This window comes from Echiichthys vipera (assembly GCF_963691815.1).
Source record: "Echiichthys vipera genome assembly, chromosome: 13".
Lineage (NCBI taxonomy): Eukaryota > Metazoa > Chordata > Actinopteri > Perciformes > Trachinidae > Echiichthys > Echiichthys vipera.
The window spans coordinates 23,299,889-23,314,523 of record NC_139838.1 but is presented as its reverse complement, the minus strand read 5'-3'; the positions used below and the strand labels follow the sequence as shown (position 1 = coordinate 23,314,523).

The following is a 14,635-nucleotide window of genomic DNA, read 5'->3' as shown; positions in this document are numbered from 1 at the left end:
TAAAATCAGCAACGAGTATTTCCGCCCCTTCCCAAAAGATCTCAGAACGAGAGTTTCCAGATGGATTTTCTGAGCAAAAGAGAATCAATTGATCTGGCGTAGTCAGGATAGCTTAAGACAGAAGGAGCTTTGGAGCAGAACATTTGCATCGTCGCTTACCAGTTGAGGTCCTGCAGAAGAAGAACGCCTGCACATGGCTATACTGCCGTACAAAAGCTAACTGCTATTTCTGGTGTTATGACTGAAATTAAACCTTGGATATCTGTTCTGTCCTGGGACAACCTCTCCTGGATCTTGTGGGGTGTCAAAACCGCAGTTACTGTAATGAATGCACTTTTAATCACCTTAATAGCTGTTTAAAGTGATACAAAGTGCAGTAACTACAATTTAAGTGCATTTTTTAGGTCATAGCTCATATCACTGATCATGATTTTTGGTCATTAAATTACTTTATAAAGTGCATTACTACTTGGATGACAGTCAACACACTTTGAAGCCAGTCCAAGTTTCAGTTTTAGCGTAGTGACTGTCGTTTGCCTCTGTGACACAGTACAGATTTGAGGTCAAAGCACTGAAAACGATTTAACAGAGATGTGTCATTCCTGAGACAATGTCCCTGATACTTTGATTAACCCACAATCGCAAACCGCAAACAGTTTTTACCAAAGAAAAGGTCCCGTTTAAAACAGCTGACAACACGTGCTGTAACAGGGACCCTGATTCTGAAAAGACGTAGTGCAGCCCACTTTTGAATGTAATCTTTCAAAGCTGTATGATTTCATTAACTTTAGTTGCTTTGGGGTGATGGCAGAAGTCTCAGAAACTCACAGCGTCTATCATAACCTTGTATTAATAAACCAAAATGATTTGCATGGATAGATTTCACAGAGAACATCAGATATAAATATGAAAAATATATAAACCTGTATAAAAGATCTGCAGGTTTCACTCAGTGATTGAGTTTCAAGGTCAGTGCATCTCTTTAAACTCTTGTGTAGCTCAACTTCTGAGCCATCATCATCCGCAGAGATTTGTTTGCAACACTCACATCTCTTTCCACCTTCAACCCGGCTCTGAAAAGCCACGACTGAAGAGTCGTACACACCGTTGAGAAACCAGGACCCCCTGGAGCGTCCCGTCTCCTTTTGTGGTGGTTCTCCTGCGTGCTATGTGATATGTATGCCGCGCATTCTCAACCAATCACAGAGGGCCCTGCAGCACTTCAGCCCCGTCTCCATGGCAACTTGAATTTCCTCCCCACCTTTCAGAGTTTCCTACGCAGCTGCACACTTCAGTCTGGCTGACATACAGACGTAATGAAGTGCTGAGAGTTAAATCTTGTTGGCCTGAAGTTCTTGTCCTCTTGTGAGACGTCACTTAATACATCAGTCCTCCTCCAAGCTATACATCCCATCTCCCCCGCAGCAAATGATGATTTGGCGGTCAGCCGCTAACATCTGTCTGCTGGCAATGACTCAATGTATACATTAAAACTGCCATTGCAACAAAAAGTATGGGAAAGTCATGCATGTGTGATGCGTAGATTTTATGAAGCAAGGTCAGAAATGAAGCATAGAGAATAAAAATGATCCACTAAAAATCCCACTTTAATCAACAAAGTGTCCTTTAAACATCTTTTATAAGGTCTTATATTGTAATAAGTGAGATTTCTGTCTCTTTTTTATTATTAAGCAAGTTAATTTTCTATATAAATACTGTGAAAGTATTAATGAAGTATGCTGTTTGCAGCGACGCCGAGAGTGCAGATGCGTAAGACCCGGAAATGATGACCAACAGGGCAGACCGGGTAAACAGAGCGTTTCAGACAGAGGGTGACCACAGGTATGTACAGACAGTATAAGAAAATATTCTGTTTTTTGAGCATTAAAGTAAGTAAACATGTTCTAGTAGAAACCCCAAATCCAAGTATGACCCTGAAAATGAGCAGAATGTTGGATCTTTAAAGAATAAACTTTAATTTCTGAGACTGCGGGAGGCACTGCAGTGTTTTATTGCTCTGAACGATCAAAACTGGGCAGAAAACAAACGAGCCCGCAGCCCGACACAGTCACACGACCAGCAGCAGCAAGAGAAAACGCTGACTCCACACTTCATCAGCAATTAAACAACTAAAACCGTGAGAAAAAAAAGGGGCAGAAAACGAACCAGTTTGTAACGGACTCAACAGTTAGTTTTAAACATTTTCTTTCTGTTTCCAATTTCAACTCTAATTGCAGCTACTGTTTATTTGTCATGATAACACCACGTTACGACCACTATGACCTTGCATCTGTCTGCCTTAATTACCTTTTATACCTGAAGGACAAGATCTTATCTGATCTGGGAGGGTGTAAGTCCTCACCGCAGGATGCTGCATGTCCCCCCCTCCCTCACTCCCTCTCCCCCCTCTATTTCCTATCAACCTTCAGCTTTTAAATTGTAACAAACCTGCTCCATATGAGATTGTGACTGACCAGCTGGAAATCAGTCTGAACGGGAGAGGGGCCAGACGTTTCTGCCAGAACAAATAAAACATGGGCTTGCAGAGTTCTTGTCTGGGTCTCAGACTCAGACAAGAACTCTTCATCCACTCATGTTTTCTGAACTCGCCCGTGCTGAGCTACCCTGGCTTAGGGTTAGGCTTTGTTTATTTTTCTAATAATTAAGCAATAGTGCATAGAATCGAACAAATTTAAGTTTGAAACATTCACTATCTGGACAAAACCAGAGACTGTACAAAAAATGGATGAAGTCTCTCCGTTGAGATCCGTTCTCTCAATTTGATCCAATCGTCCTCGCCTACGGGAGTCACCATCTTGTCAGACTTTGACTCACCCTCATTTCCTCTTACCAAAAAAGGTCATGTATGTGACGTGTGTGTGTGTGTGTGTGTGGGGGGGGGGGGTGCGTCCATCTGGCTGACGTTTACCTCCAAGGAGAAGTGAGGGACAGGGGCTAGCTGTCACTCAAGAGGCCACGCCCCTTATTATTCATAAACTTTAACCTCCAATAAAATAAAAACTAGCCTGGTACAAAAACATTCACCCACCTCAGTGTTGTCATGGAGATATGACCTAAACATACAGACGAGAATGTTTTTTTGTACCAGGCCTTAAACAGATTTAATTATGCTGTGAAATCGGCCTGTTTAACATGAGGGTCAATGAGAAACTGCTCTGTTATGAAACCTGCCCCTGGTGGACACTTGGAGAACTGCAGTTTTTGGCACTTCCTGATTGGATCAACCAGGAAGTCGCTGTGGTGGGGGCTTGGACGAAACGCCCCAGTGTAAACTAATGTACAGCATACAGTGATATGTTAGACAGTAGTCTGCTTTCAACTCTGTGGGAACAGTTCATCAAAGGCCCTTTTCCGTTATACCATGGCAATGAATTCATGCATAAAGCCGAGTCCATGAAGAAATGGTTTTGGTTTGGAAGAACTCAACTGGTCTGCACACAGAGATCTGACCTCAACCCCCACCGTCCAACACCTTTGGGATTAACCGGAACGAGCCTTATCGCTTGAAATCAGCGGCTGACATCACTCGTGCTCTGATGGCTGAATGAGAGCGAATCCTTAGAGTCAGGCTCAAAAAAGCCCTGTGGAAAGTGTTACCAGAAGAGTGGACACAGATGTTTCACTGACTAAATAAAACAAATGAGATGGTTTAATCTCAATTTTAATGTGATTTATCACCCTGTTGACTCTTGTGCGTACATAATAACAGAAACATTCGTAACTGTACCTTTCTTGGGCTGAGGGCTGCTGCTGCTGCTGCCCGGGGTGGACGGCCTCACATCTGTCTTGGAGGAGGCGTCTGTCTTGGTGGGGGTCTCTGTTACGGGGCTGGAGTCTGTTTTGGGAGAGAGGTCTGAGATGGCGGAGTCGTCTGAAGTCAGGATGTCCTTCCCCAAAGACTTGACCCCATTCTGGATGGGCTGAGACTCCGTCTGCAGAGGAAGAGCTGGAGGACGGAAACAGACAAATCGGTTAATAACAAGACCCCGCACATGTTCTGCTTTAATTATCCGATATGTCACAACATTAAATCACCCTGGTAATTCATGCACGCAGTTCTCTTTGCGCTGTCACTGATGCTTTTGTCTAATATGTGACGTCTTGTTGCATCATCAGCGTATCGGCTCCGAAGTGACGCTTCCGATAAACGCTTGAGACTTTCTTCACCATGAGCATGAAAACCCCTTTGTGACTTCATTAACGCAACACTCCAGCCTCATTAGAAATCATTAACATCTCTTTCACACGCAATTCACACACGTCAGTCGATCTGCGGCAAGACGCTGCATTCCCCCCCTTCATCCCTGAAGGTTTTTTAGTCCCGCAGAGATGCAGCCTCCTGTCGACAGCGTTTAACACACCAGCAGACGGTGAAACGCAAGCGTGGGAATTAATCTCAGTTATCTTTTAAGGAGTGTAGTCGAAGCAACAGATTCAAAGTATTACAAATAGAGAGGCTAAGATACACATTGATTTTTCCTGTAGGGGCGAGAGAAAGCATTGGATGTTGTGTAAGTCAGTTACATAATGGTTATCATGGGGATAGTTAATGATAATTGGATTAATTGTCCCCACAGAGCCACATACACTGATCTATAAATCCCCTGACTTCACTGCGGGGCACCAGAAGCTCACGGTTGTTAAAGCTAAAATGTTTCATAATAAAATCATTTTTTAAAGTTGTTTTTAAAGGTTTCAGATCATCAATTGACAATTTGTTGTTTTTCTCTGTCTTGAATTGTTGTAAACTGAATATATTTGGGGTTTTTGACTGTTGGTCGGACAAAACAAGCAACTATTGGACATTTCAATGCAAAAAAAATCATTATTTTCTGACATTTTTATAGACTAAACACTTAAACAAGTATGCGAGTGACTTAGTATTGCACTTCCCTAAAGGTGGGAGACAATTTCAAGAAAACAGCTGTGTGGAGCTCTGCATGACTTGAAGATTTACTTTGACATGTCAAATTGGTAGAGTAGTACAGATTAGTGGGTCACAACTGCCCCAACGCCATATTGGGCCAGGGGTGTAAAGTGGTGGGACAATGGCTCCTCCCCTACTCTCTACCCCTCTACGTGCCCGGACCACACCCATCTTTGAACTTGACCTTCATTTTGATCTCGACTACAAACCTCTAAAGTTTTGTGGCTGCATCTTGCACAGTTGTGACGCTATCAGGTAACAGAATCTGGTTGCGGACGTATAAACACCTGGCAAAATACTCAAACCTCCTCTGTGTTAGCTCTGCTGCTGTAGGTGTCTCCAGGACCACATTTCGTCACGATGACACACACTCAGTCTTGCATGTTGAAAACCAGGGGCGCAGTCATGGCTGGTATTAATCTTGCAGATTAAAACATTCAATATCATGTTTATGTAACATGAAGGCCTCTATGTATCTGCTTGAAAACTCCCAACATGAGCACCAGTGAGGGCTCCACACAGATCCGGCCATGAGGCCAGACTTCCTGACCTCTGACCCCTTACAGAGGCCACAAAACACATCCTGTTTTAATCCTCGCTCTGACTTTGTTTTCACACTCTTGCTGACACCGTCACTGAGTTCGGCTGCTCTCATGCTGCTGCTCTACCCGACTCCCTCCCTCCCTCCCTTCACCCATCTCTGGCTGTCACACTGAAGAAGTCGCTGACAAACTCAGCAGAGCTGCAATGACGCATGGAGGGGAGGACTGGGGCAGGAAGAAGGAGAAGGGACAATTTGTGCCCTTCTACAAGGATATCTGGAGAGTGAGGAGGGAGATTTAAAGGAGAGCTGGAGGACAATGAGAGAGTGGAAAAATTTTATAACGACAGACAAGGGGAGGAGAAAGAAAGCGTAGGATTTGAAAAGACAAAAAAAAAGCAGTAGAGATAAAGACACTCCAGAGCTGGAGAAATAATGAGACCCGAGCTCAGAGATGGTGAGGCAGGAAGGTGAGAGGCTGCAGGCTGCACGCCAGCTCTCCCCTCCATCAGCCAACAATGGACAGATGGAGCGTGACGGCCTCCTCGGCCCGTCCAAACGCTCACCGAACCACATAAATCACAGATTAACACTGGGCTCCTCTCCAGCCGCCCCCACTGTACCTTAACGCAGATCTCAGTACACAGGCGGCACTACAAGAATACTAATGGAGGAATGATAGGATGTGAGTTAGAGTCCCACATGTGTGTTGAGATAAGAGCTTGAGAAGAGAAAAAAAAAAGATGCAGGATCAAACAGGATGACACTGCTTCCACCTGATGTTGAAAAAAGGATTAGGATTTGGCAAAAAAGAGGATTGCACTGCTCCTCCTCACTTGAGAAGCTTACTTGCTCACAAAGTGTGGCTGACTTTTTGAATTTGATCAGTTTACCGGCCTTATATGGCTGTAAGAGACGCCGTGAGTCCAATTTAGGAACGATAAGCACGACTACGGATCGCTTAAAGTCGGGGAATTTAAAATACTCTTGGGGAAAAAAACTGGCAAGACAAGTCAAACATCCATCCATCTTCAACCGCTTCTCACTGTCGGGGTCGCGGGGGTGCTGGAGCCTATCCCAGCTGACATCGGGCATGAGGCGGGGTACACTGTGGACAGGACGCCAGTCTATCACAGGGCACATAGAGACAAACAGAGACAACCATTTACACCTACGGACAATTTAGAGTCATCAATTATCATCATGCATGTCTTTGGACTGTGGGAGGAAACCGGAGAAAACCGACGCAGACACGGGGAGAACATGCAAACTCTACACAGAAGGGCTGCAGCCCAGATTCGAACCAGCAACCCTCTTGCTATGAGGCGATGGTAATAACCACCACAACACCACAAACATATTTTTAAAGAAAAAGTGTTGATGATGATACTGCCACCATAAAACCAGGTATGCGGAATAAGAGCTTTTGCGCAACAATTGCAGTAAATAAACAGTAATTTGAATTTCTTTTTGTACAGTTTTGTAGTAGGCATTTCAGGACTTTAACTAGTTTTGGTTTCTGTCATTTTATCAGTGATTTTATTTTCTGGATATTTATTTCCCATGTTTTGATCATCAGCGGTTCATTAGGAGCGGAGCACTGTAATTTCCATGTTTTATAGATGCATAAATTAAACTTTAATGGTGTTTATACTGAACAAAAGAAGACTTTCTTAGCAGTCATGATGGGGGAGAAGAGGCCCCCTGTGTTCAGTCACTAAAATAAATAAGTAGAAAGAGTTCACTACTGTTTTGTGACTGGGAAGATAATTATTAGAAAGTCTTTGCATAGTTCTTATTCCCAAATATTACCATTTCAGGGTTGCAGAACTATTATTTCCCAGGTCACATGTTCCACTTTGTGAGTGTGATCACTTATGAAATCTAAAATAAATAAAGTTTATTACTGTAACTTGACTGCTGTGGATGATCGTTTAATATCTCTAATGTCTAATGCGTGTAAACCTGATAGCACTGTGATAAACTGTGTGTAAAACACTGGAGAACAAAGGATGAGAGCTTTCACATGCTGCAGAGTAACTAGTTATTACCATAAGCAAGGCCGGGGTGTGGCTGTTTGTGTTTTCTTGCATCTAATGGTACCGAGAGGAGTGATGACAGGAGTTGTTTTAAAGCCAGACTACAGCATAAACCTTTGGATTTAGGGGCAATAAAACCCAGCCTGGATCAGTTCACTCAGGCTTTGACCTGTAGCTTATTCTGGCTAATGTTAGCCAACTTTACCGCTGAGTAACCGGCATTTAGGATCACTGACTCTTTCCTTATAACTCACTTCTCTATTTGTGCTACTTTTAAACTACACTGTGTTTACTGTATCTTAGCATTCGGATTTAATGAGTGCCATTTCAACACTTTAAAAAACTCTTCAGTGAGTAAAAATGTGAACACAAAGACTTTACATTTATATTTTTAGATGATTTGTTTTTATTGTCATTGCTCCAGTGTAACAGTATTTACAGTACAATTCCTTAAAGTGCAGAAGTAATTTAACATTAAAAGCATCAAAAAGAAGAGGCTAGACCTTTAAAAGACACAGACCTTGAGTCAGTGTGAGTTACGCTTTCCAAGGAAATCGTTTCGAAGTCAAAGAAAAACAGACCCTCCTTACAAACCCAGAACTTGCCTGAGAGTCATCACGGATTTAAGTCGGCGTCAGTATTGAAGTTATCCAGTGATGGTTGTCCGTACATCCACGGGCACATTAGAAACAGGAACTGCTAATAGCTAATTCGGCATACTTTGAACGGTGGCCAATTTGCCAAAATGTAACTAAATACAGTTGTTAACAAACAGGGCTCTAGCAGTAGCAGGATATGAATCTATTACTTCCTGTTTGCACCCCCAAAGCACTATGGGATGTGTAGTTCAATGGAGGGTGTTTCCTTTCCATGAATTTTTGTTTACTTGTATTGTTATCGGGCGAGAGGGTTACTGGTTCGAATCCCGGCTGGGGCCCTTCTGTGCGGAGTTTGCATGTTCTCCCTGTGTCTGCGTGGGTTTTCTCCGGGTTCTCCGGTTTCCTCCCCCAGTCCAAAGACGTGCAGGTGTTCGGTTCATTGATGACTCTAAAATTGCCCGTAGGTGTGAATGATTGTCTGTCTCTGTTCGTCTCTATGTGCCCTGCGATAGACTGGCGTCCTGTCCAGGGTGTACCCCGCCTCACGCCCGATGCCAGCTGGGATCGGCCCCAGCCCCCCGCGACCCCGACAGGGATAAGCGGTTGAAGATGAATGGATGAATGAATGTATTCTTATCTCTACTGTATATATATTTAAATAAGAGTCTATTGTTTGTCTTTATAGTTTTACTTTCTGTATATATATTATAGTTAAGAGTTTATTGTTTATCTTATACAGTATTTTTTATACATCCTTTTTAAAAGTAACTAATAAAGAGAAGTCTAAAAGTTAGAGAACGATTACTGACCAAAATAATAATAATACTAGTTACAAAATCCATGAATATGAACTTTTATTATCATGTTTGTAGGTTTAATAAACAAATTCAAAATTTCTCAGTTGCTTCCCTTATTCCGACAAATATTAGCTTTATTTGTGAAAACTTAAATCATAATATGGGATCATAACAGCTTAGGTAAAATATGGAGACTTAATATTAATATATGTCTTTTCAGTGGTGTCCCTGCAACAACGACAACCCGTACAGCTTCGCAGAAATACATGTTCAACATCCTCCTATCGCACATGATCAGTCATTATGCGACAGGCTCCATTTAACACAGAAACACAAATTCAGCATGATGTTCACCCGCCCACCCTCCTCCTCCTCGTCCTCCTCGCCATCCTGCCACAGCCATCTCAGGTTTCTGTGCCACTGTGACAGACTCCGGGTTTATAAATAGCGCTAAGCACCAAACTGAGAATGTCGGCCATAAAAGGGGCTGGCTTCTGTCGAGGCACCTTGGGACGGCACAGTGACCACAAACTGCAGCACGCGGTACACCAGATACACTGCACAGGCACGGCAGGAGAACTTTTGTTTGTGTGTGTGCATTGACGGGTAAAATACAAATCCATCTGGCGTGAAAAATGGTTTTAAACAGTAATAGAAGAAAGCAACTGTGAGAACTGGTGAACTGCCAAACTTGACCAAACTTGAGATCTATAGCCGTGCACATGCAAACAATGTCAGGAGAATAGTCGGGGGTAGTTTCTCTTTCACACATAACCAGATATTCTCCGTGTCAGACGCTTTCTCACTAACTGGAAAAACTGTGGTTTCGCTGAGAGGTGGCGTCCTGGTAGAGCGTCAGGAGGGAAGACCGGATGCGCCGATAGAGCTGGTTCATAATTTGGTCTTATTGTTATGGTTAGGTTTGCTTTCCACCGCTGTTAGCCGCAGCGTAATATAAACGTCATCACCGCGCCCAATTCGATCTCCATGAATACACCGGAGAATGAGCGGCGATTAAACAGTGTTTGAACCAAGGAGCAGGAGGATAAACTCCGTCAGACGTCATAATAAAATGAGAAATGCCACTTTTCATTCATCAGAGTATTGAATTCACACATAAAAAAACAAGCTTTACCATGTGGTTATTAAATTGGGGACTATTTATTTATTGAGTTACCAGAAAACAAGCTATAACGTGAGATATTACCACTAGAAAACTTGGATTTTCCTGAAAGCTTCCATGTGTTTCGATCATTGAGTCCGACCCGTTTATATCGATGAGGGTCAGAGTTACTGGGCTAAATTACGTAACACTACAACCTCCATGAACTGTTGTATAAGACTGCATTAGTGCTTACTAGTTGAACATAATAAACTGAGCAAACTGAACAAATTAGTTTACATTGTATATATTGTATTAACAAAGTTGCTCACGTCAATATTAACGTGGGATTAAGGAATTAAATTACATCACAGTGTTTACTGTTTACACGCACCTGCAGCTGCTGGGGATGCATTTGTTTATATTGGAGAAATTTCTTTCATGCTGTAATATAATATGTGGGTTTTATACAAGTTAAATATATTAAAGAGCTACTATGAATTTGTTATGAGTGAAGATACAGTAAATAAGAAATATATTAAACGTGAAATTGTCTTTTTTTTAAAGGTAGAGGGGAGCCGAGCCCCATGTTGTGTGAAGCAGGTCAGACTCTATTGTTTGGAGTTAAGTGCATGAGAGAGCCCGTATGTGAACGCATACATAAACATGTGTGTGCGCGTGTGTGTGTGTGTGTGTGTGTGTGTGTGTGTGTGTGTGCGTGTGTGTGTGTGTGTGTGTGTGTGATGAGTAGGGCATGTTGGATCTGGGTCAGGCCAACCTCAGGAATCCCTGGCATCCACATTCCCCTTGCACATGTTTATAAAGCAAGTGTGTGTCTTTTGTACGTGTCTGTGTGGTCTGCATGTGCCAGGGACTCAAAGGATTGAGATCAGCCAAAAAATGAGATTAAATACGGTGTGTGTGTGTGTGTGTGTGTGTGTGTGTGTGTGTGTGTGTGTGTGCGTGTAGTCGACAGGACAGTATCAGATTGATTTCACTTCCACAAAAAGCACAAACTCAGATTAAGTGAACCAAAAACAGGCATTTTAAGACATAAATTCCCATTGAACAACCTTCTGCAGGATGTATCTGACGGCTTACACATTGTCAAAGACCACATGCGGCCTTGATGGACACCTCCGGCACTTCTTCCTCTGGGGGTAGAAAAAAAAAAAAGGAAACGCTCTTGGGCAACAAGCATCCACGCCCCAGGGAAAAGCAGCGGAAGAACATTCCTGGGACACCGGTGGTGCTGAGAGAAACAACAGCCAAGACGCACGCCTCCACATTGGATTTCTGGAGAGTTTTATGGGTAAATATTCAAGTTTAGGACAATTTACACCTTTACAGCAAGAACATAGGGTTGGAAACTCCCCAGCTTCATCTCATAACTAACAGCAACACTGCAAAAGGTCACAGAGTCGAGCTTCAGCCATGCATGATATAAAAGAAAGCTCTCAAAATAAATGACAGTTGTGTAACTGCCTCTGAGCGCACAGGAAATCTTCAGGTCTGCACAAAAACAAATGCTGCACGAACCTTTGAACCCCTCAGATTCCCCCGTTATGACGTGAGAGGTCACCAGAACCAACAGCTGTGTTTATAATGAGTTCCAGTTCGAAGCAACAACGTGCACGACTACTAAGAATCACTGTCACAAAAAGAAGAAATGCAGCTTCTCTGTTGATGATAGAAGCCAAGCCTGCATATTAAAGCTAGGTTTCAATTACACACCACTATGTGTCAGCTGTTTGAACAACATTTTTGCTGAATCACGCCACCATTTGCTTCTGTGGCTTTTCCAAGTCTTCCCAAAATTTTTATTGGTCTTTGCTTTCACACAAAAGTAGACAAAAATAGGCCCAAGCCTCTCATTTCTAGCCAACAACCAACGGTTTTGTCACCTGAAATGAAGACTGATGCTAGCAGCAGATTTTTATCAGCTGTAGCTGGCTAGCATAAGCTAATGCTCCGGCTAAAACTCAGTTACAATGTTGAAAACCCTGTCTCCAAGTTGACTTTTTAATATTTCCCTTTGACTTTTTTAAAATAATGTCTTGAATATGCACATGCTTGCTACATACACATGGTATTATGCTAAAAAAAAACGGATGCTAAAGCTAATAGATACCAGGAAAAAACATCCTCAACAGTAGATAAAAAAATAAAGAAATAAAGGAGGCACATTGTGTATAGCAGGGTACTCTTAATATTGTGTACAATATTATTTTTATTAATGTAATTATAATGTTATTCAAACTAACACAACTCTTTAATGGCTGGGTACTACTTTATGTAGCCTAGTAAGCTAGTTAGCCAGATGTGCTAATGAGCAGGTTACAGATAAACACAAAATACAAATTAATAGTATTAGCGGCATGTTAAACTAATGCTTAAAACCTACAGAGGTTTCTGTTACTGTGTCTGGGTACTGTCTATATGTACAGCATTGTTGTTCTAGCTAACAGGAGCTCTGGCTAAATGTGCAAGCTAAGAGAGGCAGGGGCTACGTGGTCCATTTATATTCTATCTATGGATTGGTCATGAAGACTAACGTTATGCAATGAAACGTTTTATCAATAAACACTATAATTAAATAAAAACAGACGGTTGAAAAAAGCCATTTTGAAATAAAATGTCTGTGATGAAATAAAACTTATATACTTATTTTAAAATCAAATGATAAAATATCTAATAACTTAAACCTACTGTTAAATGTAGGCTGATTAGGAAGATGCTCTTCTTTTGTAATTTAGTAAACAGTTTAATTTTGTAAACAGTCTCTATAACAACCACAAAAGACCTACAAATGGGACAGATCCTGACACAAGATGCTGGTTTATAGCAAACATCGGAGTGAAGGAACATTTTCTCATTATCTCAACCCCTCCCTCTTCTTAATAGACCTACAGGGCAAAAAAAAGTTTAATACAAGCCCATCATAGCGCCTAAATACGAAAGCTAAAATAGATCCAGTCAGAATGGTGAGTGGCAGGCGACAGGATGTAACTCAGCTGCAAACAGGAGGGATCTCCAGGTGCTTTTAACCACAAAGTGGGTTACCCAGTCACAAAGACGTGCAACAGAGCCAAGCATGCATCATACATGGATCATCTATTATTCACTTTTCCTGCTTCTCTATTCACCAGCTCAGAGTTGATACTAATAAATAAGTTCAAAGGTGAGGCGGCAAGAAAGGGAAGATTTATGAACCGCCACCGAGAAAGCTTTTCTTCTAGACGGGATTAAAAAAAGAAACAGCTCAGGCGTGGTTTGTTGTGACTGAGGCTGTAGTCAAGGAGTTTCACTTCCTAGTCCCAGGCATGACCTCATCATTATGTCATCATCTCCGCAACATAGCAACAGTAGTCAAGACACAACGATGTAAATAACCAAGGAATGAACACAAGGTCTTTACGTTGAAGGCACACAGAAGTAAGTAATAACAATAACTCATCGTTTCTCCACAAGGTTGTGGTAACAAACAGAAGAATGTCTGCTTTAAGACGGACAAAGACTAAACAGAGATATATTTAGCCGTAGGGTAATACTTCTCTGGGAGCCTACCTGCCTAAAATATCTAGTATCAAGTATGGACAGCTGGCATTCAATGTCAAATTTTGCTAATTTAACAATATTTTAACAAAACTGTAGTTATATAATTATACATACATATATTTATATCAAGTCACTATTTGCAGTAAACTTACAGATAATTATCACCCGACAGTTAGCATCTTCTAGTTCGCCTTTGGTTTTTCTGGCCTGCAGCTCTTTTGTTTTACTTCAGTCTTACGGCTCTCATCAACCCTGTTTCCAACCATTGAGCAGATGTTTTCAACCACAAAGCTCTGATAAACGATTCGTTGTGTACCGAGCGCCACAGACCGAGTAAGTGAGCAGCTTTGTGAACATAGTGGAGCAGATAAAGACTTGGTGGAGACCAAAAACAGAGTTCAAAGAAAGTGAATATTTGGACTTAAAATCATCAGATGTCCCCGACACATGACTTTAAATAAATGCTGTTCCATGTCTATTAAATGTTAAAATGTAAAATGTTCACTTGAACAACTTGTATACTTTTTTTATGATAATATGTGTTTACATGTGTGTTTACAGCTTGTTGCAGTGCCCCTAAGTGGCAAAAAAGAAAAGTTATTGAGCAGTTGTTTTTTAACATTATTGAACTTTGGCTTCTTTTATTAAATGGAAACAGCCTTTGTCTATAACAAGCGATGGAAACGTTTTGATAAAAATGTGATTATTGCTGAAACTCAGGTCTCATTTCAGCATCTCGGTCCCTAAAGTCACAAAGGGATCTTCCTAAATAAGAGGTAATGTGAGTGAAACAGCAGATACTTAAAACAGAAACAAGTGGAACAAAAGACAGAAACGGATCTGCAGCAACAACGAGTTGCACTGCAGCTGTTTATTCCTCATCACCGCAGACCACCGGCCTCCTTCAGACACTCACCACTTACTGCATCAGCCTGCAAGCAAATATTTTCTCATGTTGTCACAAAGAAACCAAAAACTCAAAAACCAAAACTCAAACTTACATCTAGTCATCTTATTTAACTGACTATTTGTCAAGAGAGACCTCATTGAG

At 41.7% G+C, this 14,635-nt stretch overlaps 1 protein-coding gene across 6 annotated transcripts in view; it reads right to left on the bottom strand.

The window, feature by feature from the left end:
• Positions 1–14,635, bottom strand: part of LOC310956028 (uncharacterized protein) — a 46,767-nt gene that overhangs the window by 23,728 nt on the left and 8,404 nt on the right. For all 6 annotated transcript variants that reach the window (XM_083926125.1, XM_083926127.1, XM_083926128.1 and 3 more), the window contains exon 2: positions 3,749–3,967. In XM_083926125.1, coding sequence (XP_083782251.1) covers positions 3,749–3,967 — 219 coding nt within the window. The remainder of the gene's footprint in view (positions 1–3,748; positions 3,968–14,635) is intronic.